Source organism: Streptopelia decaocto (genome assembly GCF_964273445.1).
Source record: "Streptopelia decaocto genome assembly, chromosome: 4".
NCBI classification, from domain to species: domain Eukaryota; kingdom Metazoa; phylum Chordata; class Aves; order Columbiformes; family Columbidae; genus Streptopelia; species Streptopelia decaocto.
In genome coordinates, this window is record NC_138658.1 from 44,472,062 (window position 1) to 44,500,004 (window position 27,943).

Consider the following 27,943-nt stretch of genomic DNA (forward strand, 5'->3'; position numbering starts at 1 on the left):
TGTCCTCTTCTCCAAGCTGAAAAGACACAGCTCCCTCAAACGAACAAACGAGGCAAATAAAATGATGAACATATGGCCCAGGGCTTGGCTTTCGACTGAAACCGTGTGCCGCTTGATGACGACGGCGTGACGAGTTTTCCACAGGCGCCTCCCCAGGGCCCGGCCGCTCTGCTCGGGGCCGCCGTTCCCGCCCTGCCCTGCCCTGCCCTGCCCTGCCCTGCCCTGCCCTGCCCTGCCCTGCCCTGCCCTGCCCTGCCCGCCTGTGAGGGACGTGCCGGGCCCCCCGCGCGCCATGGCCGCCCCGCCCGCCGCCAGCCCTGCTCCGCTTCCCGGCACCGCGCCGCCGGGCACAGGCGGGGCTGGGCGGGACGGCGGCCTCGCAGCGACCCCGGGGAGGCCAGTCAGGGCCGGCCGGGCGGCTTTCCGCCCATGTGCTGCTGTTTGTGTACGTGCCGCTGCCGGCAGCGGGCGGTGGCTCCCGCTCTGTGGCAGCTGCTCGCCGGGCCCCGCAGCGCGGCCGCCCCGCAGCCGTGAGAGGAGCGCGCAGCAGCAGGGCGGCGATGCTGGCGCTGGGCTGCAGCGCCGAGGTGAGTGAGCTCTGCGCAGGGTCGGGCTGTTTCTGTCTCAGGAGCCAGCTGCGGAACTCCATGAACTGCAGCTTGCCTGCGCTGCTGCGAGATATGATGGGGCGCTGCCCGGGGCGATCAGTATTTCTGTCATGCTTGGATTCCTTTTTTTTTTTTTTTTAAATTGTTTTTCTCATTTTATTTTATTTAGAAGGGCAGTCTCAAGGAACGTAAAGTTCCAATGATTTCCGAGGGGGATGTTTTCTGCTATGGTGCAGTGTCCTTTAACTAGCCCTGGCTTAGATTGGCAATAACATAGTGCCTTAGTGCCTTTTTTTTTGTAATATCTTCTTTATTCTAGTCTGGCAGTGTCAGCGATCTGTTCGAGGCAGGAACTGGTGTGAACGCACCTGCAGATGCCTCTGGTCAGTCTCCAGCTCACTTGGCTGCTTGTGGTGGTGAAGCTTTTTTCCTACTTTGGCAACTGCAGACAGGGGCAAATTTGAACCAACAGGTAAAAATAGAGAAATTTTGTTTCTCCCACTTCTAATGTGGCACGTCTGTAAATCCAATTAATATTATATACATAATTTATCTAAGAGAAGCTTTAGATACACAGTTGTAGTGCATAAGGTATCTGGGGTTGCTTCTTTTAGAGTAACTTTATTACAGTGTGAACCAGAAATCCTATCCATATTGTGTTAATGATTTCATTCCATACGTATAATACAATTTCCACACTCGCAGTGCTGCATGCAGATGTCAAAGGAACTTAATTCTTTTACACAAATGAGTATTCCTTTTTCCTCTGAATTTTTGCCTCTACTTCCAGTAAACGTAAGGATCCTTCCTCTAGCTGCAAAGTTTAATTTGCTTATGCCTCTGAGCTGGTAGCAGCAAGCTGTTGGTCACAGCCTTCCCCTGAACAGTGCTGAAAGATGCTGTTCATCAGTGTACAGAGTGTATTCTGTGTAAATAATCTTTTAGAAAGTAAAGGTTAAACAGTGTGTAGTGCATGGGACAGTATTTCTCCTTTGCTGTGATGAATATGCTAAACATTTAATGGCAGTTACTGAGCACACTTTACTAGCTATATTCCTTTAATTTAATTCTCCAATTCACAACAAACTAGTATACAGAGTAACACCCTGTAAACAGTCATGGCGGAGAACAAGATAGCTACATCCTATTACCCTTCTTTCAAATAACTGCTACATATAAATTGCATTTTTAGGATTGCCTCGGAGAAGCCCCGATTCATAAAGCAGCAAAAGTTGGGAGTTTGGAATGTCTTGCTCTTCTTGTTGCTGGTGATGCCAGAATTGAGTAAGTTGAACTGCATTTAGTCACTTCAGTAACAGTATGCACACCCTGAACAAATTCTATGACTGTAAATATACCATGTCTATAGTAATACCAGCAGTATTAAAAATTGCCATAAGGACCAGAGTAGCACAGATCATACACTGTTGTTTAGTTCCATGTTGAAGACCTTAATAGTAACTGCTAAGAGAATATTCCTAAGCATTAATTCTCCTTGCTACTTTTCCATTCTGAGTAATGCTGTGCTCACTTTCCTCTTGCCTGTCTGATATGCTAAGCCAGTCATAGTCCAGTGACAAATTTATTTTAAAGTAATTATTCCTTCTTCCATTTAATATCAGCCCTCTGTATGAGGAAAGCCCCATGCTATCCTTGACAAGCTGTCTTGGTATTGAATGCCCATACTAAATTTTATACTTCAGACTAAAGTTACCACTTAATTAATCTTGATTAATGCTTGCTCATCATACATATTCCACTTTAATTGAATGGTTATTGTTAATTCTGTATTTCAGCTTGTGCAACAACAGTGGGCAAACAGCAGCAGACCTTGCACTGGCTTATGGTTTTCTGGAATGTGCCAAGTTCCTCACAACAATTGAGCACACTCAGACAATGAAACTGAGAGGACAGTCTGGCTGCTCACTAAGTGACAAATGTGGCTTGCTGAGAGCAGAGCCAGCTGCACGGGAACAAAGTGGCAGATGCATAAGCAGGAAGAGGAGAAGATCAGATGGTGTGTAATACCACTTGCTTACTGCAATTCAGAATATATATATATATATATATTTAATGCTTTTGGCATTTAAGTAAATTTGGTGTTAGATAGAAGTTGGATTTAGAGGCCTCCCAGTAAAGATCAACTTGCATTGGTTATTTAAGGTTATGGTCTTGTCATAAAAGGATTGTACATGGGGACGGCCACTGAAAAGGTGACTTTAAAATGGGAGGCGAGGGGGGTGGAAACAAAAAAAAACCCCAGTGCATCATAGGCGCTTTTACTGATGTACTAATGGTGTAGTTCACAAAGACAGCATCTTTACCAACATCACAGGTTTATCTTCATGTTTTGATGGCATAGATAGAGACTTATTTTTGTTTTTTTCATATGACAGATCTTGTCTCCTAGCTGACAAAAGAAACAGCTTGTAATCCCAAAATGAAATCGAGGGGAATCTGAAGTCTGAAGAAATATGATTGGACTGTGCACTGAGAAGACAGGTGGATGCTGGTACATTGTCTCCTTCTGAGAAGGAGGAAAGCTTGTTTATTTTTACTTCTTACAGAAGACTGTTGTGGGGTTTTTCCTAGCATAGTTGTATTCATACAGCTATAAATAAATAAGCATGTAATAATTCTCTCACATTTTTTTCTGTGTAAATATAAGAACAAAGTTCATAAAATTTAGTACATCTAGCCATTTTTCTCCAACTCCTCTTCTAAAATGCTGTTATCAACAATACCTGCAGCAACAGATTCATAGTGCACAAGACAACTGGCTGTATGGAACCTGAAAGGTAGAGGACAGTTATATTTTTGGCAAGAAATAATTATATAAAATGAAAGGATTGGACATTTAATCTGTAAAGATTTTAGCATAACAAAAATTGCTATATAAAGTTGTCCTAGCCAAAAGAATAGAGTATTAGTTACCTACTAAATGTATTTGTAAGAAATATAATTCACATCAGATAACTCTTATTTTTAGAGGTTTCATTTAAAAACAAACAAAAAAACCCAAACAACAAAACAAATTATTCAAGCAACATGTATATTTCAAACTGGGTTTTGATTGACTTAAAGCATTATTTTGATAAATAACAAGACAGTTATATCTAGATCAGCTAGTATTCTGGCTTAGCATGTTCCAGCATAAGAGTGGAATTTAAATAGTTTTTGGTCGCTGAGGTAGGCAAAGATTATAATAGGCGTCCTTGTTCCAAAACTCCGGGCCCTTCCATCCACACCAGCCCTGTCCAAGAGAAAGCAAAAGAGCATTTAAATCCAGTACAAATTCCAATTTTCCTATCTACTACTACTGGATATATTTATTTTACTGATTTTAATCTAAGCTGTATGAATTCTTTTAAAATGTGTATAGAATGCAGCGACACAATTTTCAGAAACTTCTCTACATGCCTGGAAACACATAAATGGGAAACACTTCACAGAGTCTCTCTCTCTCTGCCCTGCCCCAGTTTCTAAAAAGTAGCATCTCTCTCCATTTGTTTTTTTTTCTCCCTCTTTGTTTCCCCACTTCCCACTACCTTCTGCTGCTACAGAGAAACTAATATTCTGGATCTACCATTCTCTGTTTCTATTTCTCTTGTCTTGAAGAATCCTTGCAGCCTTTGGTAACTGTTGATATTTCACAGCCAAACAGGTGGGTTGTTGGTGATGATTTAGCAGAAAAACAGTCTAGCAAAGCTCTGAAGTTTGCATAATGCCACATAATTGTATCAGGTGTTTTTGAAGAAGAAAAGCTACAAACTTAACAGTCCACCTCAGGTCTTCCCCTCACCTCCCACTTTTGATGAGGAAAGGGAGTTCAGCATCTATTTTATCCTCCTGGATGACTCCTGAACAACCTGTACCTGTAAAAGCTTTTGGTTCTACATGTCCGCTGTAAATTGTTTCTTCCTGTATTTATTTCAAGCCTTGATCCTTCTGGGGCTAGCAAAATGTTTCCTCAACAGCTTTTCCGGTTGGGCCCAACCCAAGAGTATCCAAGATACAAAATAAAAGTTGGTATTTGCAACTTAGTATGAAGAACAGAAAAGAAATGGATTGCTTAACACCTACAGGATGATTTAGCCACCTTCAGAGTTTAAGTTTCTTGACACTACATTTACTGTTTTCTCATGCACTGTCATCCCTTTCAGTAGCTTTAAATAGGGAAATAACATTACATATCCTTTAGTTCTTCAGAGTTTTCCCAGGTTTTCCAAATAGCTCAGTACCCAATACTTGCCTTAGTTTAATGCCTGATGTGAGAATGTCTATGTTTTGTATTTGAAAATAAATAAATAGTTACCTTCCCTGCTTCAGTTAACAGCATTTTACAGGCTGAACAGATTTTTCTGTTCCATCCAAAATACTAAACACATTTATTGTATATATTACTGGGTAAAAGGGGAGATGGTTTAATTCAGTGGAAGTAAAGAACATTTCTTTGTACTATAATAACTTTATGTAGTTGCTGACTCGGTGCATTTTCTCCAAATACACCAAGTTTGAGTAACTAACAATAAGAAGCATATATGCAGGTTAACTGGGATAAGAACTGAAGAGCCATAGAATGACCAGTTCATACTTGGCTGTATTTTATTTATGTGTGTGTGTATCTAAGTGCATCGAGTCTCACCTTTTCCAAAACAACATGCAGGTCTTCTCCTCCAGTGTAATGTGGGTCTAGAATCAAATATTTTATGTGCCCTGTCATCTCATTCCAAGCCACGCCTAGTATCGTGTGAGCCAAAACACCTCCACCTAAAATAGGAGGAACACAAATTGCTAAAAAATTTTCACTGAGATTGACTAAATATGCAAGCCTAAAATAAAAGCACACCAACACTTTCTATTATCAGATTAGCTTGGTTATCAAAATGATTCTGAAGCTGTCCTATGTAAGATTCTTCACATTCTTAAACAACGTATCTTTACTTCAACTAGAGAAGATTACTTATTTTAATTACTAGAACTGAAGAATTTATTTTCCAAATTTTTTCCATGCCAGCAAGGACGGTTAAATCCTCAGCACTTCCACCAGATGAAGTCAAGAATATTTCAAAGAGCTGGTTTGCTCACAGCAGCTTTTAAGAACACCATTGAGATGGACTTTTTTTTTTAGCAGCTTTAATATTGAGTGAAAAGATACCAGCCAGACTAAATTGTATCATTTTCCTGTCTCACTTGGGAAAAGCATAATTTTTAATTCAGCTAGAGTTTTGATTAACTCTTGTACAGTAAACTGAATGAATTCTAATTGAAATTAAGTTCAGCGCAGAGAGGCCACACACTTTCCTTGGTGTTCTTCAACACTTGAGCACTTACCAATCATAACTGGAGTTCCTTCAGTCTTGAAATGATTAGCAAGCTCTCTTCCCTGCAATGCTAGTTCAGAACCCTGGCTAGGTAAGAAAACAATAATAGGTTGGTCATCCTCACTAGGCTTAATTCTCTAATTATCCATTATACTCATTAAGTGCATAGGTAACTGATTAGAAAGTTGCTCAGAGTTTTCTTGTGTAAACATCCTGGGAAAATCTGAAAAGAAGTGTTTTCTTTTTAAAAAACCTTTTTTTTAATGCAACTTACAGATTCTGGTCAGACCAATGAGTCTGCTGTAAGCCTAGTTCCCACTGGAGCACCTGGAGTCACCAGCTTCTGTACGTGACTGCTGCTTGTCTCCCACAGCGGGGACAGCTGGTAACCCCATTGGCTCCCTTAAAGTGGCTGAAAAACAGACAGACTATGTCTGTCAGCAAGGGAGAGCCTGCAGTGACAGAACTTTATCAGAAATATAACAAAAATAAGGTATTGATAAAGTTGTTTATAATTACATCTCTTAAGATAGATAGGTTTCCACTGTAATTGCACAAGCAATTACAGTACTCAGTCCCAAGCTGGCTTTAAAAATCAAATCTCAAATAACAGTAGTAATCTGTTCAAAGCAAAACTGGACTAAGCTTTGCTATCACCTCCCTGCTTTCAACTATGGAGACCAGCCACAGACAAAAGTCTACAAGGAAGGGAAAGGCACGCACATAATACATGCACACACTCCAGGATTCAAAGCTGAAGACAGTATGTGTGATGGAGACTCCTATGCCCCTTAGAAGACTGACAGTACTCCCCAAAGTGGTGACAGAAGCTAGGCAGAAAATTAATACAAACATATTTAATATCTGGTCTTTGTATTTCTCTTGAAAACCCAAAGAAAGCCTGTATGCCTGCTTCTCAAGTTCCTGGAGAGACAGATTAAATGCAGACAGAACACAAAACTGCAACTCTGAGAACTGGCGCATTTACAATAATGAATTCAGTACTCATGTTGCTGGTGCAGCTGTGAAGTCTTATTTCTATGCAGAGTTAGAGGTGCTAGCTGGAAATAAGCCCAAGACAGAAATGCTGTCCACTGCCAGGGACCAGCTGAAAAAGATGCATGACACTTCTTAGCCTGTTAGTTACATTGGCTTTTCAGAACCCTGAAAAACATTGGTGCTTCCTTATAGCAGCACTATGAGCAACCTTACTCAGTCCACAAAGGAATCTACTCTATAGTCTTATGTGCAAGAACAAAAACCTTCATACTGGCAGGGCCTGTTGCAGCTGCTATAAACAATAGGTGGATCATCTGCAAATATAAGCTCTGGAACAAAAAAAACCATTTAAATTTCTATATAAATCCTGACAGAATATTGAAGAACTGAACCATTTTCCTACCATTTAGAATCACCGTCACCATGGTCATATGCTCTTTTAGAATATCTACAGTAGAATTTATTCTAAATAAATACAACTCATAAGCAGTATTTTGTTAGACCAGAATTTTCATATATGCTACATTAGCATGTATCTTTATTTCATTACTGTATTTATTACAAAATGTTCAGGGATTTGTTAGCCTGCTTAGTGTTGCCCAAAATCTTAAAAGTCCAGTAATTTTACTTCTGATAGATGCTGAACTTTATTCTTTTTCTCCCAAATACATTCATCAGGTTCTTTATTGTGTATGAGACCATCACATTGCCAGAACTGAAATATATCCCTTGTTTTATCTGTCGTACAAATCCACAAAAGAGAACAATATTTCCAGGCTGCTCAGCAATTTTCTTCAATCCTGAGCTGACAGGTTAGCTCTGCAGATGAAGTAATAATTTATGGCCAGTGTACATTCTGTTCATTATGACTGCCAGACTGTGTGCCTGCTTCAAAAATTATGTTTGTGGGGCGAAGGAACAGGCTGAATTCCACATCAGTTTGCATATCGTTAAGCAATTTACAGCAATTGCAAACTGGAACCCCAAGCCCACAATAAACTTAGCAACATCTTCATTTGTAAGCACTTAGCACAATCAAAGGCAGGAACAAAGGGTTTATGAACAAGGAATCCTTAAAAGATTTATTATCTCTTTTATTATCCTATTTTTCCACATATTATAATGGTAATTTGCATTTTAAGGCAGTCTTTTTAATAATTACTGAGCTATTAAACAGATACTGATTCTTACCTGACAAATAATATTTTTGATGTTATTCCAAAAAGCTGATTTAAAACAAGCTGTACCTCAATTGAACCAATCCATTGCCGTGACCCAACAAATGCTGCAGGTTTGTCTCCAGCATCAACCAGCGCCTTCACAATATCATGATGAACAAGAAAAACAAACATCAACAACATATAGTTGGCAATTCTACCATTTTTTGTGAACTAAGTTGGTTTATATATATGGGAACATGTTTTAAAGCTAGCCAGTCAAAAGCAGACAAATGGATGTTGAATTTATTCATTCCAGTTCCGTTTCAGAAAGGTCACTTGAACACTACCATAGAATAGTGCCTTGAAGCACAGAGTGTTAACTCCAGCTCCACGGGCAGAGCTCAGGCTGGGCTGCAATCGCCTGTGCTGCAGGGGCCACTTCACAGACTGAGGTACCTGGAGTCCCATGCAACGCATCTCTGAAGAGGATCCATAAAATACTGCGCTGAGGAAGAGGCCACTGAAATACACTGAGGGTTGCGGTTTATTTTAAACTCTTCTCCATTTTGAGGCTTGTATGCTATATGCAGCACTTGAGAGGGGCCTTTTCCACTCAGGATACAAAGCCCACAAAGTTTCCTGAAGGCCACCACACTCTTCTAGATGTCTAAAAATACTATGGGAGCATATGGACTTCAGTTGCTTTTAAGTGTGGGACTCAGAAATGTTCAGGAAATGCAGTTTTCAACTTCAGTGCTCACATCCCTGTTAGGTATGATCAAAGTTGGTTTATGGACTAATCAAACTTTGCTTAAAATGTTCATTGAATAAATACAACTTTTTAGAAGACTGAAAATTAATTGCAGTATTTCTTGCTAGGCGTACAAAACTAGCTACCCAAGCCTACAGTTTTTCTACAGTGCTATTAACAGAAATGAACATATTCAGGTATGTATTTGAATTCACAGTAGAAAAAAAAAAAAAAAAAAAGAAAGAGCCCACTACTCTCAAAAGCAACTTTGCAAAAGCAAGCAGGGAATCAATGCATAGCATCTGGGGACCAACCCAGCTGTCACTGAATACAAAAGTCAGTATTAAAACTGATTTTAATATGACACATTGGGTTGTTTTCTTTCATTTGGTAAAAGCAGTAAAAATATCATAATCTGAGCTTCTAATAGAACATTAATCAAGAGAAATATCTAGAAGATTATTTTAATGAGTCTTATTTGTACAGCTAATGTTACCCAACACTAATAAACATTTGGAGAAAGACCTCCTATAATAAAACTTGTTAAGAATAGTAATCCAGAGCTGCTGTAGTTCAACTTATGATATAAATTAAAAATAACATGCAAATCCAAAGACTATGAATTTGGTATTTTAAAAGTAATCTATACAAATTTTTCCGGACACATATGCATAACATTATTAATCTGCTTAAATGTTCTGTACCTGTTGGATTTCCTTGTGCGTTGGTATAGGGGCATCGATGTAACCTTGGTGCTTGAACCAAGAACAGATTGTCTGCAAAGACCGATAGGCACAGCCCCAACCACTGTCATCAATCCGATCCTGCATATAGTGGTGATAACTATATACACCATGCACTAAATAAACCTGCACATGAAGACATAATACAAATGCACCTGATCACACTCACATCAATTTTCAGAGAAGTCACATAACTTATCAGTTGCACTGCAAGCGCTTTTAGGTGGGAATTGCAAGTCTTTGGAAGAAATGAAGGGTTGTTATTCACAAATGATTACTCCTCCTGTTTTTGTCTCCTAAATGTCTCAGTTCATAGTTTTCATTTCTTTCTTGGTTCTAAGAAACTCTTAAAACAAATGCTAAAAATGTATACACTGTTTTCCAGGAAAATGCAATTTCTTTAGGACAAATATAGCTCAAGCAATGCTGTTTTGGGCAAAGAAGCCCTTTTGCTCGAAAGGCCAAGTCAGTTACTTCACGTTCTCATCTATACAATACTCTCTAAATTACTTCTTTCAATAAATCTCAAGTAAAATAAAAGTACTTCCTCACAAATGTTTCAATTTACACGTACCATACCAGACTCCATACCAGGTGAATTAAGATGTAAATGTGGATTTCTAAGATATCCGTCTTTATATGGTTCATCTGGAAAATGATAAGCATTTGCTCTCTTGAAATATGGCCTGTCGCAAGGCAGATTGAATAACCCATGCAACTCCTACATGTAAGTTAGAATAAAAATAAAGAGCACAATTCATATTTTGGATTAAAAGAAACATCACATTGTAAGTAAAAAACAAGTTTAAGAGATTAGTTTAGCAAATTAATATATTAAAATATGCTTAATTAAACATTCAGCATGTACATTTACTATGGCACCTCCCCCCTTGTGCAGGCCTAGCTCTCAGCTAATGGGCCCACTATTTTGTGCAGTTCTGTTAAATAACACCTGCCACTGGAGCCCCGCTGAAGAGATCACGAGCAACAAGTGTCTTATGGAAGTATGATAAAATACACCATACTAGAAATGGATTACTGTTTTATCTATGCACGAGTATAGACAGACACACTCTAAATTATAATCTTAAATGCTACTGAAGACATACAAATACTGTGTACTGAGACAAAGACACTAAACTTATGGTGTAAGCAGATTGTGTATTTTTAAATCTCTGAAGCACTGTTTACAACACAGCAGCCGCATTTAAAGAGATCTATTGTCTTACTTCACAGAGCTTAAGAGTGAAAGGAATGATGAGATCACCTACGATGATGTGTGTAGCACAGGTAATGTATTTTACGCAGATGATGCAACACTGAACCTAGAGTAACACAGCAATCAGTGGAGAGGAGTGAACAGGAGAGAGCAGGAAAGACTTAATGTGCCACCGCCTGAGGCTTCTGCAAGTGCAAGGAATAGATTAGGCTTTATATACCCAGTAATGCTTTAAACAGAAGATGAAAAATCCCTGTGGCTTCTACACCTCTAAAGCAGCAGAAGATGCACTCCCCACACTCAGCATGTGTAACTATGGGACCTCAGGTGCCATCTGCCAGATACATGTCTCCATCTGAAAGGATCACCATATCTGAACACTTATCCACCTCACCCATATTCCTTTCTCTAGCTGTGCCAGCCCAGAAGGCAAAAAACAACCTAACAAAAGCTAGCTCAGGCTGGTCAGCTGTAAGCCACAAAAAGCAGCCCTCAGAAAACAAACACAAAACCTCAGCAACACACAATCCCAAGGAGAAACCAAAACAAACAAAAAAAAACCCCAAGCCTAATCCTTTCAGGACACATATTAGAACTTGATAGTACTAACACGCCACAAGTAATCTGATATTCTACCACGGAAGAGGAGAAATTCAAAGAATCCAGCACCAGAAGTATAATTTAGATAAAACCTATCTAAAACAAATCCTATGTAGTTTTAAAGCTTCTATTGTTCCCTTACAAAATTTAGATCTTGCACATTTTATAAAGTAACTTCTAATAAATCAAGCTTCCACATTCAGTGTACTGCATCAGTTATAATAAAAATAAATTTTTAAAATAGCAGTATCTGTTAGTATTTATTTTATGTTGGCTAAGTGAAAAGCTTTACTACAGCTTTGGTTACAATATTAGTAATTATAAAAAAACCCATAAGGTTCTGTTAGTATTTGTTGGCTTTACCTTTCTGTAACTTTCCAGTTGATCATCTGAAATACCCATAGGATACGAGATTGTTACAAGGTGATTTTTTCCTGGTATCATGAAATGAAATTGTTCTGGCACGACAATTGATGTTCCCTTCATGTATTTCATTATACACCTTTCCATGTCATTTAACTGCCTGTGAATTGCTTTCACCAGGAGATTTTGTACCCTGCAATATACAAGGGAGAATATTTAAGGAGCAGAACACTGATGGTGGATCATTTTCTCTCACAGGTCCAATAGTTATACAATACTTATATGCATATTTGCACTTGGTCTGATGAAATTATTTCCATGCTTCCACTCTCACAGAGAAAGACAGAAGAACCTCACTGTGCTTTACTCAAACCATGTCCATACACAGAAACTACTCCCTAGTGATTCAACCCTTCAAAGCGCAGGTACCCTGGTCAGAAACACAACCATTATTAGAGTTTGTTGGAATAAAAGTTACATATATGACTATACGGGGGTTTGTTGCATTTTATTCACCTCATTAAGCATCCTTCAGAGTCAAATTCTATGGAAAAAAATGCAGAGGAAGACGAATGTTTTCCATCTTCACCTACCCAACTTCAGCCCCTAACGTAGTACTGAGAGGCTCATCAAATACCCTCCAACTCTCACTTTTACACATACTCATGTACTTAACAGAATTTTTAGAACAAAACTTTCTCAATTCCTTGCTAAGTGATGGTTACAAGTTATCAAATCTATCAGTCATGGATAAACAGATTTTTTTGTAGACAGCAAAAGGATTGTGTCTCAAGATCATTAAAGCTAACAGCTATCTACAGGAGCTTTTATAATTTATGCAGTTAAATTCCACTACAAAAATACTATATGCCACTTCATTACACTGATTAATGATATAGCTTTACTTCATTATTTCAAAAAAAAAAAAGGTAGAAATGAAGCTGAAAATTACAGGTTCAGGATAACACTTACGTTCCCCATGTTTCTTCTGGAGAAACAGATAGAACAACATCAACTGGTAACGTCATATTAATGTAATGGTGTTCCTTATTTTCCCTTTCAATGACTGGAGCCAAAGCAGCTAAGGAAGACGTCATTTCCAGCATGAGGTCTATATTGACTATCTGCTGCTGCAGAGAATAAAGACACCAATAGTACATCTCCAACAACACATCCACCAAGAAGGCAAGATTGTTGATATTTGGTATCAAACCCAGTGATGAAATATTTGGGTTAAAAAAACACAACACCTCATAATGTTAAAGACAAACTTCTATGTGCTGATCTACTGTAAATGGAACTTCGCATTCATGCTGAGCCTCAACGACTTTAAAAGGATTATTTTAAGTCATGTCAATGTCCATTTGTGTACAGACAAGCCTAGGGAGGAGAGATCTATAAATGTTTAAATGATAGGTTGTCTGATATAATTTATTAGTGTGGTGAGACACATACCGTATCTTGTAACTTTTTATCCTTTTTTTTGCCAAGCTTTCGTTTTGTCTCATCATCTTGATCAAATCTGAAGTATCAACAGAAAGAGAAGTTTATATAATATGAAATTGATCTATTAAAAAAAAAAAAATAAATATACTCACTGTATAAATCGTCTTATCTCCTTACAAGCAGAATCATCAGTCAGCTCTGGAACAGTGCTCATACCATTGTTAGGCCACACATACACTGAACTGTGGCAAATTCTTAATACAAGAACATCAGAGGACAGTTTGTTTGCAAGATCACTGAAAACATATCCTAATGCCTTTTTTGTTGATGCCTCTGAAATACAATAAGGATACAATTAGCATAGAAAATTCCCTCACTTTTGTTATAGCTGTTGGGCATACTTATTAAGAAATCTATTATTGTCTTACAGACACACCATCAGTAGTTGCTAGCTGAAATGCAAGATCCAGGCCTCCTCTTATTCTAAAGATTATGTCCATAGCTTCTAGAATTACCTAAGGAGAAAAAAGAAGCCATGAAAATGAACAGTTATTTCAACATGTTTTCTCTGAAGTTACAATTGGCTGTTATGCCACAGTGTAGGAGCACACCAGTAATTACTGCAGCTGCTCAGGGTGAATAAACAGGGAACCAAGCAGCGCAGCAGCACATATTTGCAGAGCCTGTACCTCAGTTACACAAGTGCTGATACAAATGGTCCTTAAAACACATTTCCTACCTAAACAAGACAGTCTTAATTCTATACTTTCATCATTTAGAAATATTTTGGTTAAAACATCATTGTTTCTATCCAAATGTCATATGTTTTCCATCTTATGAGTTGTCTTCTCCTTCAAGTAAACCAAGGACTGCTCTGAGCATTAGAACAGAAAGCTAAGTAAGCACATCCATAAGCGTGCACTCAGCTTGATTAGGAAATCACAGCTTCAGGGAGAGGAGTAAAAAAAAGGGGGGCGGGAGGAACAACCTCTAGAACCCAGACTGAGTTTCACATTTGACAGAAGAGCTGCTTATGCCAGCACAGGGACCACCCAGCTGTTTCCTTCACCTTCTGAAGTCCCCGCCTTGTGTCCCCACTGCTGCTCATTTCAGACATTTTAACATGAACTTCATCAGAGAACTCGTGCAGATGGAAAACCACCCTTTTACTGAGAGAAGACTTTTTCAGCTAGATGAATTCCCAGTCAAGTTCAACATACCACTCCAAAAACAGTTTGGCCAGTACAGGGAGGAACAAGAAGTGCCAGCCCAGAAGAAGGTGGGTATTGCTTAATCTACTAGTCCACAAAAGAAATAATTCACAGATGTAAATAAAAACCCCACCAAACGCCTGTAAGAATAATCACACGAAACCCTTTTGGAAAGGCTTGTCACATAACCGTTTGTTTACAAAGTATGGGAAACTTCCAGATGCAATGCTATCATTAATGAAATAAAAGAATCAAAATGTAGACCTAATTTTCTTTCCATTAAAAGTATTATAAGAGAAATACATAATGCATGACCAATGAATATATAGGCATCTACACTCTTAACCTTGGCTGAAAGATTCTCAGGTTTCCCTAACTCTGGAGAGCCAAAGTTTACTCCAATAAACAAAAAAGGCAAGATTGCAGTGTCCATAACGTTTTGGATATTATTTTAAATAACAGAGCTATCTACACTCGAAAGGTCTTTGAGTGGGGGATGCACAAGTGCCATCATGTGAAAAAACAGTTAACTTGGTTTGATGCAAAAGATGTTTTTTATTTGAATGATTACAACATAAGGTTAACGAATTAAAATAGGAGCTCTGCAAAAAGAGTAAGGCAGGATTCGGCCTTTTGATAGCGGCTCAGCATGGATGATGACGTCATCTGACAAATCCCTGTCAAAAGCCACGCAGCCCTGTCTGAGACTCCCAAGGTGGACAGGAGAGGGGGGATGGACCGGGCAGCACGGGAGGTGCCACAGCCCCGCCTGACACCCCCCGGGCCTCGCACTCTGAGCTGCCCAAGGGGCCCCAGCACCTCCCCGCGGGTGTCCCTGGGGGCCGTAAGCCCGAACACCGCTGCGGAGGACCCACCTGGAGCGGCCAGGCGGGCCCAGCCCCCCCCGCTCGCCACAGCGGCAGCCGCTGCCATAGGCCACTCTCCGCGGCCGCTTCGGGTGTTGGGGGGAACGGCCTGGGAAACCTCTAGGTCAAGCCCCAGCCCCGCTGCTCGCCCAGCCCGAGCGGGTACCCCCACTCCCCGCGGCGCCCCGCCCGAGGCCCCGGGAGGGGCGGACTCACCACGTCCGTCAGCGACGCCGAGGGGGCCGGACCCGCCCGCATCCTCCCCGCGCATGCGCGCTCCCGCCTGGAGGAGAGCTTGCCCGCCCCTCAGAGGCGGCCACGGGAATCACGTGACAGCTGGAACCGCCAGGGCCCCCCCCCCGCCCCGTACAGTCGCCATCGCCTTGGCCTGTACCAACGCAGGGAGCCGGGGGGGGAACAATAGGAGAGACTTGCCCCCCCTCCGCCGGTTGGACTTTCCCACCTCCTGAGCAACCGGCACCAGCGGAGGGCGAGCGGAGGCTCCCAGTGCTCGTGCGCGGGAGGTACCGGCTCCGGCAAGTACGAGCCGCTCAGTGCCTTCTTGGTTCAGTTTTGGGCCCCTCACTACAAGAAAGACATTGAGGTGCTGGAGAGAGCGCAGTGAAGGGCGACGAGGCTGGTGAGGGGTCTGGAGCACAAGTCTGATGAGGAGCGGCTGAGGGAACGGGGGCTGTTTAGCCTTGAGAAAAGGAGGCTGAGACCTTATCGCTGTCTACAGCGACCTGAAAGGAGGTTGTAGCATGGAGGATGTTGGTCTCCCGAGTAACAAATGAGAGGAAATAGCCTCACGTTGTGCCAGGGGTGGTTTAGGTTGGAGGTGGGGGAAAATTTCTTCGCAGAAGGGATTGTCCGACATTGGAACAGGCTGTCCAGGAAAGTGGTGGAGTCACCATCCCTGGAGTTGGTTAAAAGACACGTTGATGAAGTTCTTAGGGACTTGGTTTAGTGGTGGACTTGGCAGTGTCAGGTTAACGGTTGGACTCTATGATCTTGAAGGCCTTTTCCAACCAAACAATTCCATTGTTCTGTGATTCACTGGCCTTCCACACCTTGTGGTGCAGCTGCCCTCACTGCTGGGCTGTGGGGCAGTGTGCAGAGTTGAGATTTCTTTAGCTTGGGCAACCACTGCTATACTTAGTCCAATTTATTTGGCATCAGCGCTTGGTGGCAAAGTGTTGGTATTTCCTCACTTTTCCTACAGATTCCTTGGGAGACACTCCAGCTTCGTGCCAGCCTGCCTGCTGCCCCACCATACTTGCTGCTTCAGGGCCAGGCTCGTCCACCTTGTTACATCTCCTCAGTCGCACTGAACTGCTGAGGTCCAAAAATCCCTCCCATTAATCCGTTGATCAGCAATCTTTGCATTACACTGTGGAATTTATTGCCAGGTCTATTATTTTTTTTTTAATAGATTTGATAAATTTTAATAATTTGTTCCTAGCTTCCTCATTAATGCCAACTAGCTACATAACAGTGAACCCTTAAGTTTGTTTCCAAGGGTCAGGTTTCTGTGATCTCAGTGCTATTAGTTATTATCTGCCCTTTGGGTCCTTACTCAACGTGTAGATTTGCCAATAATCAAAGAACAGTACTGACTTTACCTAATGAAGGTATGCTGCATCTTATGCTGCATGAACCTCCGCATGTTGCAAAAAAAATTGCTCCGAATTTTTTAAAACTTCTGTATGCTGTTCATCCTGCGTGCTGAGCATAAGCAAAATGTGGCTGACCTGTCCATATAATAAGAGACATAAAATCTATGTTATTATGTATATTTCAACTGCTATGCTGCTGCTTTTCTACTCTGTGCTCCTGTGCCAGGTGCAGCTAATGTGTAATATTAATCTCTCAGAGTTCTCTGCTGCTCAAGTTATTTTCATTCTTCCATCTTGCCTTTGCCCCCATAGTTAATACCAACATGGGGCTCAATCTATATTGTCTTTAATCTGTATTCCACCCTAATGTCTTAACTTCCCTGCTCTCTTTTGAGCTGTATGGACACAGATACTTCAGCTCTTTGTTCAGATAACCTTGAATTTTTGGATAATTCTTATATTTCATGACTTTACAGAAGTAGCTTTCCTAGCATATTAACCAATTTCTTTGAACTTAATTTCCATTCCTGGTGAACTTACCATACATCATTGTTTTCCTCCTCAAGGCAGTTCATCCTCTAGCTGATTCTAATTCCCATCTCTGCTCCTGGGAATCAGATCCTGGTAATCCTTGTACTAAGCTTGCTCTCTATTCAAGCCCTTGAGCTCCTTACACTTGTTGACCAGGCATTTTCCTTAGTTCTGTCAGACTCCAATGATGGCGATGATGAGGAAAACCTAATATTTACCATAAATCATTTGCATTAAAAACAAGAAGAAATTGGACATATTTACCATGATCAGGCCTTGGAGTAGTTAGAGAGCTTCCAAAATTGCACTTTTATGCTTTACCCCAGGTTTGTCCATACACTGACCTTCTGTACCATTATTAGAAAGTGACTGAAAACTATTGCTAGAGGCAACCCACAAGATGAAGAAGGAGGCTGCTCAGCATGTTTTATCACTAGCTGTTAATGCCATGAAACCCTGTCATCTTAGTACTCTTCATGAAGATACCTGATATAAAATTTTGACCCGAACTATATGAATTAAAGAAGTTGTTCCAGTTCTATTGCAAATGTGTTTGATTTTCTCTCTCCGCTCATGTTTTGAATTTGTTTAATAGAGGAGATACAATGGTGTCTAAAGGCCAAATAGTCCATTTGTCTTATGAGCACCAAAGCTGTCAATCATATTGTAGATTACTTTCTTCAAATTATATTTATTGCTAACACTGTTAACCAAAATTTCTTGCATTTTACTTAAATAAACTTTTTGTTTACAGGTGTGGACTGCTTATAGACTTTTGCAGCAGAACAAATAAACAAAGATACTTCAACCCTTTTTAGTGCAGTGCACTGTCACACAGATCCAGCCATGCCTGTGGAAGGGAAAAGTGATATGGAGAGGATTGGCCTCTTCAGTGAAATGAGTTATGTCACCATCGGAGATAAATATGTATCAAGTTATATGCGTAAGTACATTTAATCACTGATAAAGACCAGCCCTAGTATCCATTTACTTTCAGAATCACTATTTTCTAATTTTATTTTTTATTTGCTAGAGGAAAGTGTTTTTTTATGCATATTTTTTGCTCAGGTCTGTACTATTAAGAGAAAGGCTTGATATGTTGGAATGAATATGTTGAAGAAAGAAAAAATCCAGTAAAACTGAAAGATACATATGCATAATAGGCTGATAAAATATTTTAGTGTATACATTTATTTTTAATATTAATTATCTGCAAGTAGCCAGTATTTTCCTTGTGAAAAACAATAGTGTTTTTGGTGTGCTCTTTCAGCAGGTTTTATTTTATTGGCAATTACATTGTCAGTATTTTAAAATTAGTGTTGCAATTTTTTTTCTGTTCTGAGCTGACTTGTGTGAGATTCCCCATCTTGTCTTTTTAAAGAGTACCCTCCTTTTCTTGTTGCTTAGCTGAAATACCCATGGAGAAAGGTATTTTTTGCAATTAGTAAGGTTACGAAGTTTAACCCTCAGTAGCTGCTTTGAAGTGATAAAGCAAAATAATCCTGGCTTCTCAATACAGACATTTCTTCTGTGTTGTTGTGTCAGTGATGAACATGTCCACCAGAACCCTGGCTGATATGCTTCTGCCACACTGAGCTGCTGGGCATTCAAAACCCAACCAAAGGCACTTCATCTATTCTGCTCGGCTGTGCTCAGTGGGAAGGAGAGATGCTCCTCTGAAGTATTACTCGTAGTATGTAAATAGGCATCAGCTCTAGCTGTGGGTTGTAGTCTGGAGTAACCAGTCTCTCTCCATTGCCTTAAAGCAAGTGCAGGGGTTAGAAAACTAAAATTAAGTGCTACAAATACCTTCTCAAAGCATCATCTTTCAGACACAACCATTTACAAGCATGATTTACAAGTAAAATGCTCTGTAGTATATTCTTTGAGCTGCCCAGATCCAGACCTTAGTTTTTTAATGCAGGCTAAGAGAAGCACTTAACATTGAACAGTTATTTACAGTGCTTATTTTTTAAAGGCCCTTTTAATGAAGCTGCGACCAAGAACAGACAGATGCTACCTGGGGGGACCAAAACAATGTCAGCTCTGCAGGCAGGTTATTTTGATCCTGAGTTTGTGAGGATTTTCGAAGGTGAAGCCTACTCAGACCCTGTTCAGCTAAGGAGACGCTATAGATTGGCAGAAGCAAAGAAAAATTTGGGCAAAGCTTTCATTCCCAGTAATGGAGACAAATGGCCGTAAGTGTTGTGAAAATGTTTTAAATTATTTCTGTATGCTAAAGGTGGTTTTCACAGATTGTTTCTTATAAAGCCTGTAATGAGACTACAGTATTGTTTTATACAATGTAGCATTAGTGCTGAGCAAAGAATTGTGAGCAGCAACACAGGTAAGGCTGAATGCAGGTAGAAATCAGGTCCTGATGCTTGCTTGTAATTACTGGATTTTTTTTGTGTGGTTTGTTTGTTTGTTTATGTTTTGGTTTTGTTTGTTTTTTTTGTGGTTGTTTGTTTTTTGTGGTTTTTTTTGTTGTGTGTTTTTTTTTTTTTTTTTCCCTGCAAGCAGTTTTCTTACCCTTTAGTGTTTTATTTTCAATGAAAATGAAGATGGCTATGGGGAAAGGGTGTGAATAATTAACAAATGAATATTTCATTTTGTTTTAGGAGGAAATCTGTTGGAGCTTGTCAGATACAATATCTTCTCCCTCCCATTTCTGAGCCTTCAAAAATAGAGATGGCATATATATTGCACAGACATTAGGAAAAGGGGCCATTATCCATGTGCAATGTTTTCCTCTCAGCAAATCCATATCCATTATCTTTTTGCTAGAAAAAATACCAATTATCCTGTCAGATGATCAGAAGATGTTACAGAGCTGAGGAATATGTGGATAATATTAAAATAAATACATCTTTGCTATTTGCACCACTTTAATTGCATGACAAAATTACACTAGTTCAATTGATGTCATATAACTATTATAATTCACATGTAAAACCAGACAGATCCTGGTTAGGCATTTATAACTGTACAATCTTGTTTTGTTCTTGTTGCAATATGAGACAAGAGGATTCAGTCTGTGTGCAGGGCCTAGTTCTTGCAGTCTCATGGTGATATTTAGTCACATCTTTCTGCAGCTTTGCTTTCGGAAAGTTTGGAGAGTAACCTCTTGTTTATTTTATATCTGTATGTTAGGATGCAAGGATTAGGTATGTTCTGGTGTGTGTTACAGAAGAATCTTAGCTTTTAATAGGAATGTAAGACATAGTGTGTAGGCTTTCTGTTGGATATTCATGTGCTATTTCAGATGGGACAGACAATGTTTGAGCCCTGTGTTCAAAACTTTCTTTCAACTAAAGATTTACTTTATAGCAGTGAATTATTTATAAAGGCTTAATTGTCAGAAACAGCTAGGCACTGATTTCAAATTTGCGTCAATCAGTGAGAGTCCTGTTTACTTACTTGCTGTGTTCTGAGTCCAAAAGTGCGAGTCTCGCTTACAATGAAAACCTGCTAATGCATTCTCTTCCATGTACTGCCTCCACAAATGCACTTGTTGGCTGTGGATGCAACAGCTAGTGCTCTTTTTCTTGTTGTAAGACTTTTGAATTCTTCTAGATGTGAACTTTAAGACAGGTTTTTTATTATCTTTATCCTCCCTATAATCTGTACTGGCAGAGCAGTACAAAGCAGAGGCTGGGAAAGTGGTTAGGTTGTCTTTTAATGGAATCCTGAAGCCATTATTGAGAGTGATTATATGCTTCTTACATCCAAAACAGACTCCCATCATAACTAAGGAACTAGTGCAGAGCTCTGTTGCTGTTCACTGAGTTATTATTCTTGGCTGCCTGAATGATACGCAGCTCTTGGGAATCTTTCCTTTTACGTTGCAGCCATGTTTGTTGTTGGCTGCAAATGTAAAGGCTGCTGTAATCTGGATATGTGACTTGAAACCTGGGCCTTTGTTTTCTTCATATGTCTCTTATTTTGTTACTGACATGTAAAAAGCCTACACACAAAAGTGACATTTAAAGAATATGAAATGAGCTTAAGGGCTGCGTAACACGAAGATAAAGGTTGTCTGTGCATTGTCAGTTTGCTTGTTTTTTTCTACATATGGATATGTGAAGTCCCTAAGTAAAGAGAGGGTAATGAACAGGCAGGTTAGTGTTCTGTGCAAAGATGACAAGGTTATCTTGGCATCCTAGTCATGTCAATACTCATTGCCCTTTTAAGTAGGAACTCATTGAGACACTTTACTCTCTCCCCACGATAACTGGAGACAGTACAGGTAAAGCAGATTACCTTGACTATCTGGAGTAGTTGCCAGATCTCATACAGTAGCCCCTGTTACTTTGTTGTTGTTGTTGTTTTGGGTTTTTGGGACATGGGGACAGAGGTTTGGCTGGTTGGACTTTTTTCTGACCACTGTAGCTGCAGCTTAGTGGACCAAATTGCCATTCAGCTATTTCATTAGTTTGTCTTGGTCCTTTTCTCCTTTAGCAACTGTATGATCATGTACTTTGAGAGCACGTCATACGCTTGTCAGCAAATACTGTTTTCCAAGGTGGTCTTTGAAAAACAGCCTTTACAAATTTCTGCAGCTTTGTAGGCAGAGGTGTTTCTTCTATATGAGCTGTGCCTCCTTTTACTTTCCTTCTGTGACAAGACAGAAAGCTAACTAGTCCTAACATCTCCCAGAAAAATACCCTTTCAGACAGGTACCCAATGTTGCCTGCCACTCCATTATCACACTAACTTACTATTCTCTGTAAACTTCTGGGAAAGACTGTCTTCTTGTCATCAAGCATCAAGCCTGTTTAACCTGTCCTCTGGGTCTCTGCTTGTGAATCTGTCTCTACCACTGTTACTTCACCTTGTTGGTGCAAAATTAAAACAACCTTTATTAAGCATATTTATATTATTACGATTCCTTAAAACTCCATCTCTGCTGTCATCTTGTTTCTTTTTTGCCCATAATACTGCACACGGAATTGCTGTAGTAGTAGAGCCATGGACAGTGGACCCTATCCGGTTTTATGTTTAACTCTTGGGATGTATTTATTGCTTGGGTTTTCTGCTTACTTGGGTTTAGCATTCTAGATATGGAAAGCCTGAAATATTTGCAAAACATTAATTAATGTGTTCATTTGCTATTTTTAGATGTGGGTTTGGCACCTATTATGGAACCATAGGAGGTCCAGTTCCATACTTCACTCCACAACTGAGGGGCAGAGAAAAATACGTTCCTCCTGGGAAGAATTTTTATACTAATCCAGGAAAGAAAGGAACTGGATATGGGTAACTTCACAATATTCCTTCTTGCAGAGTATTTTATTAAATGTTTCTTGAGTTTTGAACATCTAAGTAATTCATTTTGTTTTTACAGTTATCCGAACCTTACCATAGGTGAACAATATCCTCATGCAGCTGATGGGTATGAAGTAGAAAGAATAAATGCAAAGGTAAAAATATTTGTCTTTATTATATATTAGTGTAATTGGCTGTTAACCTAAAAGTTGGTGGTTTGTGCCCACCCAAGTGTGAGCAGCTGCGATGCAGGCAGGCAGAATTTTCAAGCATGTATGTGTATATGCCCAAGATACAGGTATACAATACTGTTAGACACATGTTTAATGCACAGCATTTTTCCTGACATTTTCCTACCATACCTTCATAGTGATTATTGTGCTTCCTGGTCAGTGAAGCTATGTTCAGTTATACATGGTGGGTATATAAAATACCTCCATCATCAAACAAGAGCAAAGAAAGTTAGAGTGAACATTCTCCAAGACTAAATTCCAATGCTTTCCATTATTCTCTTAGAATAACCTAGAGTAAAAATCCTCAAGATTGTTTCTTTCAAAGTTTTTGTTTTACAGAAAGCGCGAGAGGAACATATACGGTTGCTTAAAGGAGGGCCTTTCAAGTTAAATCTATATCCCCAGGCGTATTTTGATGAGAATCCCTATTTTAGTGACAAACCTTTGCCACCTTTGAAGAAACCACTTCCAGAGAAGCTAATTGCAGCACCTTTCATACCACCTTCTCCTGCTAAAAAGGTTAGTTTGTCTTTTAGCTACTGGAGGCAAAAGATAAGTGTTCAGATATTTCCTGTTAAAAGCTTTGCTTGCAGTACATAAGATAGAAATAAATCCTTAGGTTTGCTAATGATGTCTTGTTTTTATTAGAAAAGATATTACTCCATTTACTTTGTTTTCAATTTACAAAACAATGGAATCTTTTTAGACCGAACAACAATTGCTAACCACTTTCATGTAGCCTAAAAAGTGTTTCTCTTAAAAATCTGTGTATAGTGTGGTTAACATACAGTTAATCGATTGCATAGACCATAAAAAGATACAAAGCAGAAGGTTACGCAATAAATGACAGTAAGACTAGATTACTGTAGCAAAATTAAATACTGTCCTATTTTGGAATCTTGTCAATCACTCATATTATTTTTGAACCTGCTAATTGCTCTCAGCCTATATAGACAAGCATTTAAAAGAGAATTCCCAGAAGTGTTGTGGGAATGGATAGCTGGAAGGAGCAGAAAAGCTCAGGTTAGTCCCTCTGCTCAGGGAAAGGCTGAACAATAAACTCAGGAGTTACCTGTTGCTTGTTCATCAGCAGACACAAATTTGGAATCCACTTTAGAATTTGCCAACTCCTCAGTAGTTAGGAGAAAAGGAGGAAAAGGGTAGGAATAAATATACGTGTAAGGGCTTAGAGGGCATAAGAAATAAAGCCTGGCATTACTATGAAGGTTATATAGGAATATAGTTCATTAGTTCCAGTTGTTTAGTGTCATTGTTTCATAAAAGCTAAATGGATATTTTCCCATTCCATAAAACATTCCATCTTGATATATTTTTTTTGAGATGAGATACTCTGTTTATGCCATTCTCCTTAGGTGAAACCTTAATTTCACTTTGAAATGGGTTTCAGCTGCATAAATATCTTTCTCTTCAGTGACTCCAGATACTCAATACAGTAACACCCCTTAATCTGTCACTTTTCAGCTCTTCATTTTGGAGTTCCATTGTCAATCATTTAGTACTGTGCTAACCACTGTTTTCCTGTTGTGATGTCCTTCACCCTTGACTTGACTGACATCAATTCATCTGAGGAAGATGATGAAAGCAAGGAAAATATAATTGTTCAGAAAAAGACAGCAAAAATGCTTACACATGAATAAGTGTGTTGGGTGTTTGGCCTCATAGATGAGGCAGCTGAGATCTTTGAGAATGGAAATCTGTTCAGAAATGTTAGCTGCTAACAACTCAGCACCTCGTCTGGCTGACGGTGCTGGTGATCCTGCTCCATGCACCACATCCTTCACTACCATATATGCTTTTCCCATATATTTAAATTAGCTGTATTTCCCAAGCTGCTGCATACTTTATGCTGTATAAATTCTTACAGGAAAAATTGCTTTATTGTTGGTTGAATCACTTACTGCTGCACTTCTCAGGAATGCAGCCTCAGCAGACTGTGGGGTTTAGCTGTACTAGGGGATTGCAAAGAATGAATCAGGTATCTGCATGTTTTTTAATTAAAATTTGCCCCTCTTGTAGTACTAGTGGATGTAACATTCTGGGAAAAGCCAATATTGTATTCAATCCTGTATGTCAGAAAGCATGTTGATAATAATGTCTGAGCCCTGCTGTACGTTAAAATCCCTGCACCAGTACTGAACATGGAGGTGTACTAGTAAACTAATAGTGACACTGGAATTCCCTTCTTAACATAGCTCATTTCAGTTAGTTATGTTTTTACTTTTTCTGTCACATTTTCAAGATCCTTTCCTCAAAATCTAGACTTAGAAAAGAACATTTTAAACTAAGAATTCATCAAAATAATAACTAAAATTTTCCTTAAAGTTTCCATTGTGACTTAAAGATTTTTTTTTAATATATAATATGATGTAGTCTGTTATTCAGTATTCTTACTTGCTTTTGCATGAAAAATATTTAATCATCTCAATTATATTGTAGATTAGCACTTTGAAAAGGTCTTTTTCTTTTTTTTTCAGCCAGGAGGCATGAAAGGAGGCACATTTGATCCTTACCCAAGTCATTCAGCTGAACCTTATATAACTAAAAAAACTCAGCCTTTCAGAAGCAGTACAGAACGAAAAATTTTTCATCCTTCTCCTGGCCCAAAAAGCAGACCTGTTACAAGCGTAATAGCTTTGAATGTCACAAGGTAAGCTCCTTTGAGTTCATGTTTCATGTATGCTCTCTACCACAAGTCTGTAGCACAGCTGTTTATTACTCTCTAAAATAATTGAGTAAATGAAGGAATGAATTATTAACAAAAAGGTAAGAAATGTATAAGGTGCTTGGCTTTCAAAATTTATTCGTGCTCTCTTCTGCAAATTCAGGTTATGTTATAAGGCTATACATATCATAGAGACCTTCAAGGTCATGGTATACAGGTGTCACTGAAAAATTGTTTTTTATTCTTTTCTGACTTGGTAAATATAAAAAGACCAGGAAAGTTCCTGTTAAAAACAAAATCTGTTTTTTGTCTTCCATTAAGTTTATGGAATAAGATTGGCTCCCTCTGCTGGCAAACGTGTTCTTAGGCAAACGTGTTATTCCCTAAGCCTGGGAAGTTTTTGAAACAATGGCACTCAGATTGGATTTCTAACTCCAAACATCTCACTGTGCAATGTTAGACAAGATCTATAGTACACAGTGTATGTGTCTAGATAGATAAGCACATAATTCTTTGCTTTTTTGTCTTACTAAGCTATAACCTTTGTACTTAAATTTATTTTCTGGTTTTGGCTCTGTTGTAATTCAAGCAGAAAATCAAGACTGTTCTTTAGTTATTTAGAGAAATCACTTTCAAATGCAGACTTCTAAGATTGTATGTAGATCAGTTAAGCATATTATTTTGCATACTCCATGAGTAGCATGAAATATTTTAGAAATACTTGATTAAAATTTGAAAAACTGTCTTAGAGGAGTCTGCTTCACATTTGTGATTTACCTTTTACATATCATATGTAAAGTCCAAGATATGCACCTCCCTTATTCACCCATTGCTGTTCTATTTCCTTTATTTCACCATGTATTGGCATTTGCGTAATCACTTTTTAAGTTGCAGGTATGGTTTGAAGATTTATTTACAATGACAAGGCAGAACCAGAAGCTATATATTACTCCACTTTGTTTTTCATTACTAATGGAAAATAAGAAAGAATTGAAAGTAGCTTCTTAGTACACCAAAAAGCACAGTAACTACCAACACTCATGTAAGAAAACACAACCTGCCATGAGTTGTGCACAGGTGTTGTTAAACTAGTAAAAGGAAAGAAGAGTGGTAGCTTGGCCTGAGTAGCCTTCTTATCAGTATATTTGTTTGCATTATTGTTTTATCAACAGAATAAATATTCATGTTCCCAAATGGAATGTTTTTATTGGAAAAAACCCTAACTGTATGTGAAATAGGTTTCAAAATTGAAAGGTGGGGACTGATTGTGAAGTATCAGTACCTGCTCACTGATACATTTATGATGGACACATTAAAAATGTTTTTAAAGAGAAAAGTCTCACATATCCAACAGAAATTCCACAGAGAGAAATAAAAACCGGTGCTTCAAATTCTGCACTACTATTTCCTTCCTAATAATTGCAAGGAATGTATTTATCTTTGGTTGGTTATTACTAGGTTTAATAAAATGAGAACTGTGAACTGAATTTACTCTAAGTATGAGGCTCACAGATTTTAAGAAACATGGTAAGACATTTTTCACTTCATCTGCTTCCCCACTGAATTACAGTTCTTTATGTACTTTCCAATGGAAATCTTCTGATATTTGGACTGTAATCCTATAATTGGATTTTGCTAGTGTAGATTCTTGTTCTCACACAGAGCTGTATTGAAATAAATTTAACTTCCCGAGGATCCAAGTAATTAAATCTATTTGCAGGAGTGGGTGTACCACAGTTTTTCATTTTTACAAAAACTCTTGTAACTTACAGTGATATTCTACAAAAATCTAATACGTTTCTCTTCATTTACATTTCAGATCATTAAATTCAAACAACTACAAGAATCCACAGCTGACATTTTATTAAATACAAAAGGTGAAGGGTACATTTTTTAGACTGTGAGCTGTCAACAAAGGAAATAAAAACATGCAAAGTGGCATTCAAGTATATATGGCAATCCAGTCTGATTATTCTGGGTGCGATCTTTTGTTTCTAAATATAAATCTATAATAAATAATTTAAGATAATTTATTTATTAAGTCCAAATTTTCATCTCTGTTGCTTGACTGCACTTTTGAAATGTGAATGACGAACACTGAGAATTAACGTTTCACCCGCCCAGTGTCTCTCTCAGAGGCGGCCCTGGCCACCCCCTCGCAGCCCTCACAGAGCCCGCGGGGCGGTGGAGGGGGCGTGAGGGGGCTGTCCCAGCAGGAACTCCTGCCCCACCGCCCCTTGTGCTGCCACAGCCCCGGGGGGACCCGCTTGGCCTCTCCCCCATCACTGAGGGGCCGGCGCCAGCTGCCTGCTCGGAATCACC

At 39.2% G+C, this 27,943-nt stretch overlaps 3 protein-coding genes across 8 annotated transcripts; 2 read left to right on the forward strand and 1 right to left on the reverse strand.

Annotated features, from left to right (window-relative positions):
- Nucleotides 1-275: 275 nt before the first annotated feature.
- On the forward strand, nt 276-3,141 carry ANKRD37 (ankyrin repeat domain 37; the record flags this gene model as incomplete). Of its 2 annotated transcripts, XM_082051328.1 has the most annotated exons (5): nt 276-587; nt 928-1,080; nt 1,801-1,892; nt 2,405-2,625; nt 3,005-3,141. In XM_082051328.1, the coding sequence occupies exons 1-5, from the start codon at nt 561-563 to the stop codon at nt 3,016-3,018; spliced, it is 507 nt and encodes a 168-aa protein (XP_081907454.1). In that variant the 5' UTR covers nt 276-560. The 2 variants fall into 2 exon arrangements, with proteins under 2 accessions (XP_081907454.1, XP_081907455.1); XM_082051329.1 differs by lacking the exon at nt 3,005-3,141 and having other exon boundaries at nt 2,405-2,633.
- UFSP2 (UFM1 specific peptidase 2) lies at nt 2,885-15,585 on the reverse strand. 2 transcript variants are annotated; one of them, XM_082051327.1, is made up of 12 exons: nt 15,507-15,585; nt 13,650-13,728; nt 13,366-13,546; nt 13,223-13,289; nt 12,740-12,894; nt 11,768-11,960; nt 10,160-10,306; nt 9,547-9,711; nt 8,123-8,247; nt 5,943-6,019; nt 5,254-5,378; nt 2,885-3,861 (listed from the first exon to the last, which is right to left on the reverse strand). In XM_082051327.1, the coding sequence occupies exons 1-12, from the start codon at nt 15,546-15,548 to the stop codon at nt 3,775-3,777; spliced, it is 1,443 nt and encodes a 480-aa protein (XP_081907453.1). In that variant the 5' UTR covers nt 15,549-15,585; the 3' UTR covers nt 2,885-3,774. The 2 variants fall into 2 exon arrangements, with proteins under 2 accessions (XP_081907453.1, XP_081907452.1); XM_082051326.1 differs by having other exon boundaries at nt 12,740-12,897.
- A 123-nt stretch (nt 15,586-15,708) lies between these two features.
- On the forward strand, nt 15,709-27,654 carry CFAP96 (cilia and flagella associated protein 96). 4 transcript variants are annotated; one of them, XM_082051013.1, is made up of 9 exons: nt 15,709-15,830; nt 16,513-16,699; nt 18,192-18,380; nt 19,416-19,635; nt 22,559-22,696; nt 22,785-22,860; nt 23,278-23,457; nt 25,434-25,606; nt 27,441-27,654. In XM_082051013.1, exons 3-9 carry the CDS (start codon nt 18,284-18,286, stop codon nt 27,487-27,489), a joined length of 933 nt encoding a protein of 310 aa, XP_081907139.1. In that variant the 5' UTR covers nt 15,709-15,830; nt 16,513-16,699; nt 18,192-18,283; the 3' UTR covers nt 27,490-27,654. The 4 variants fall into 4 exon arrangements, with proteins under 4 accessions (XP_081907139.1, XP_081907140.1, XP_081907138.1 ...); XM_082051014.1 differs by having other exon boundaries at nt 16,513-16,630; XM_082051012.1 differs by lacking the exon at nt 16,513-16,699 and having other exon boundaries at nt 15,754-15,830.
- Nucleotides 27,655-27,943: the final 289 nt, after the last annotated feature.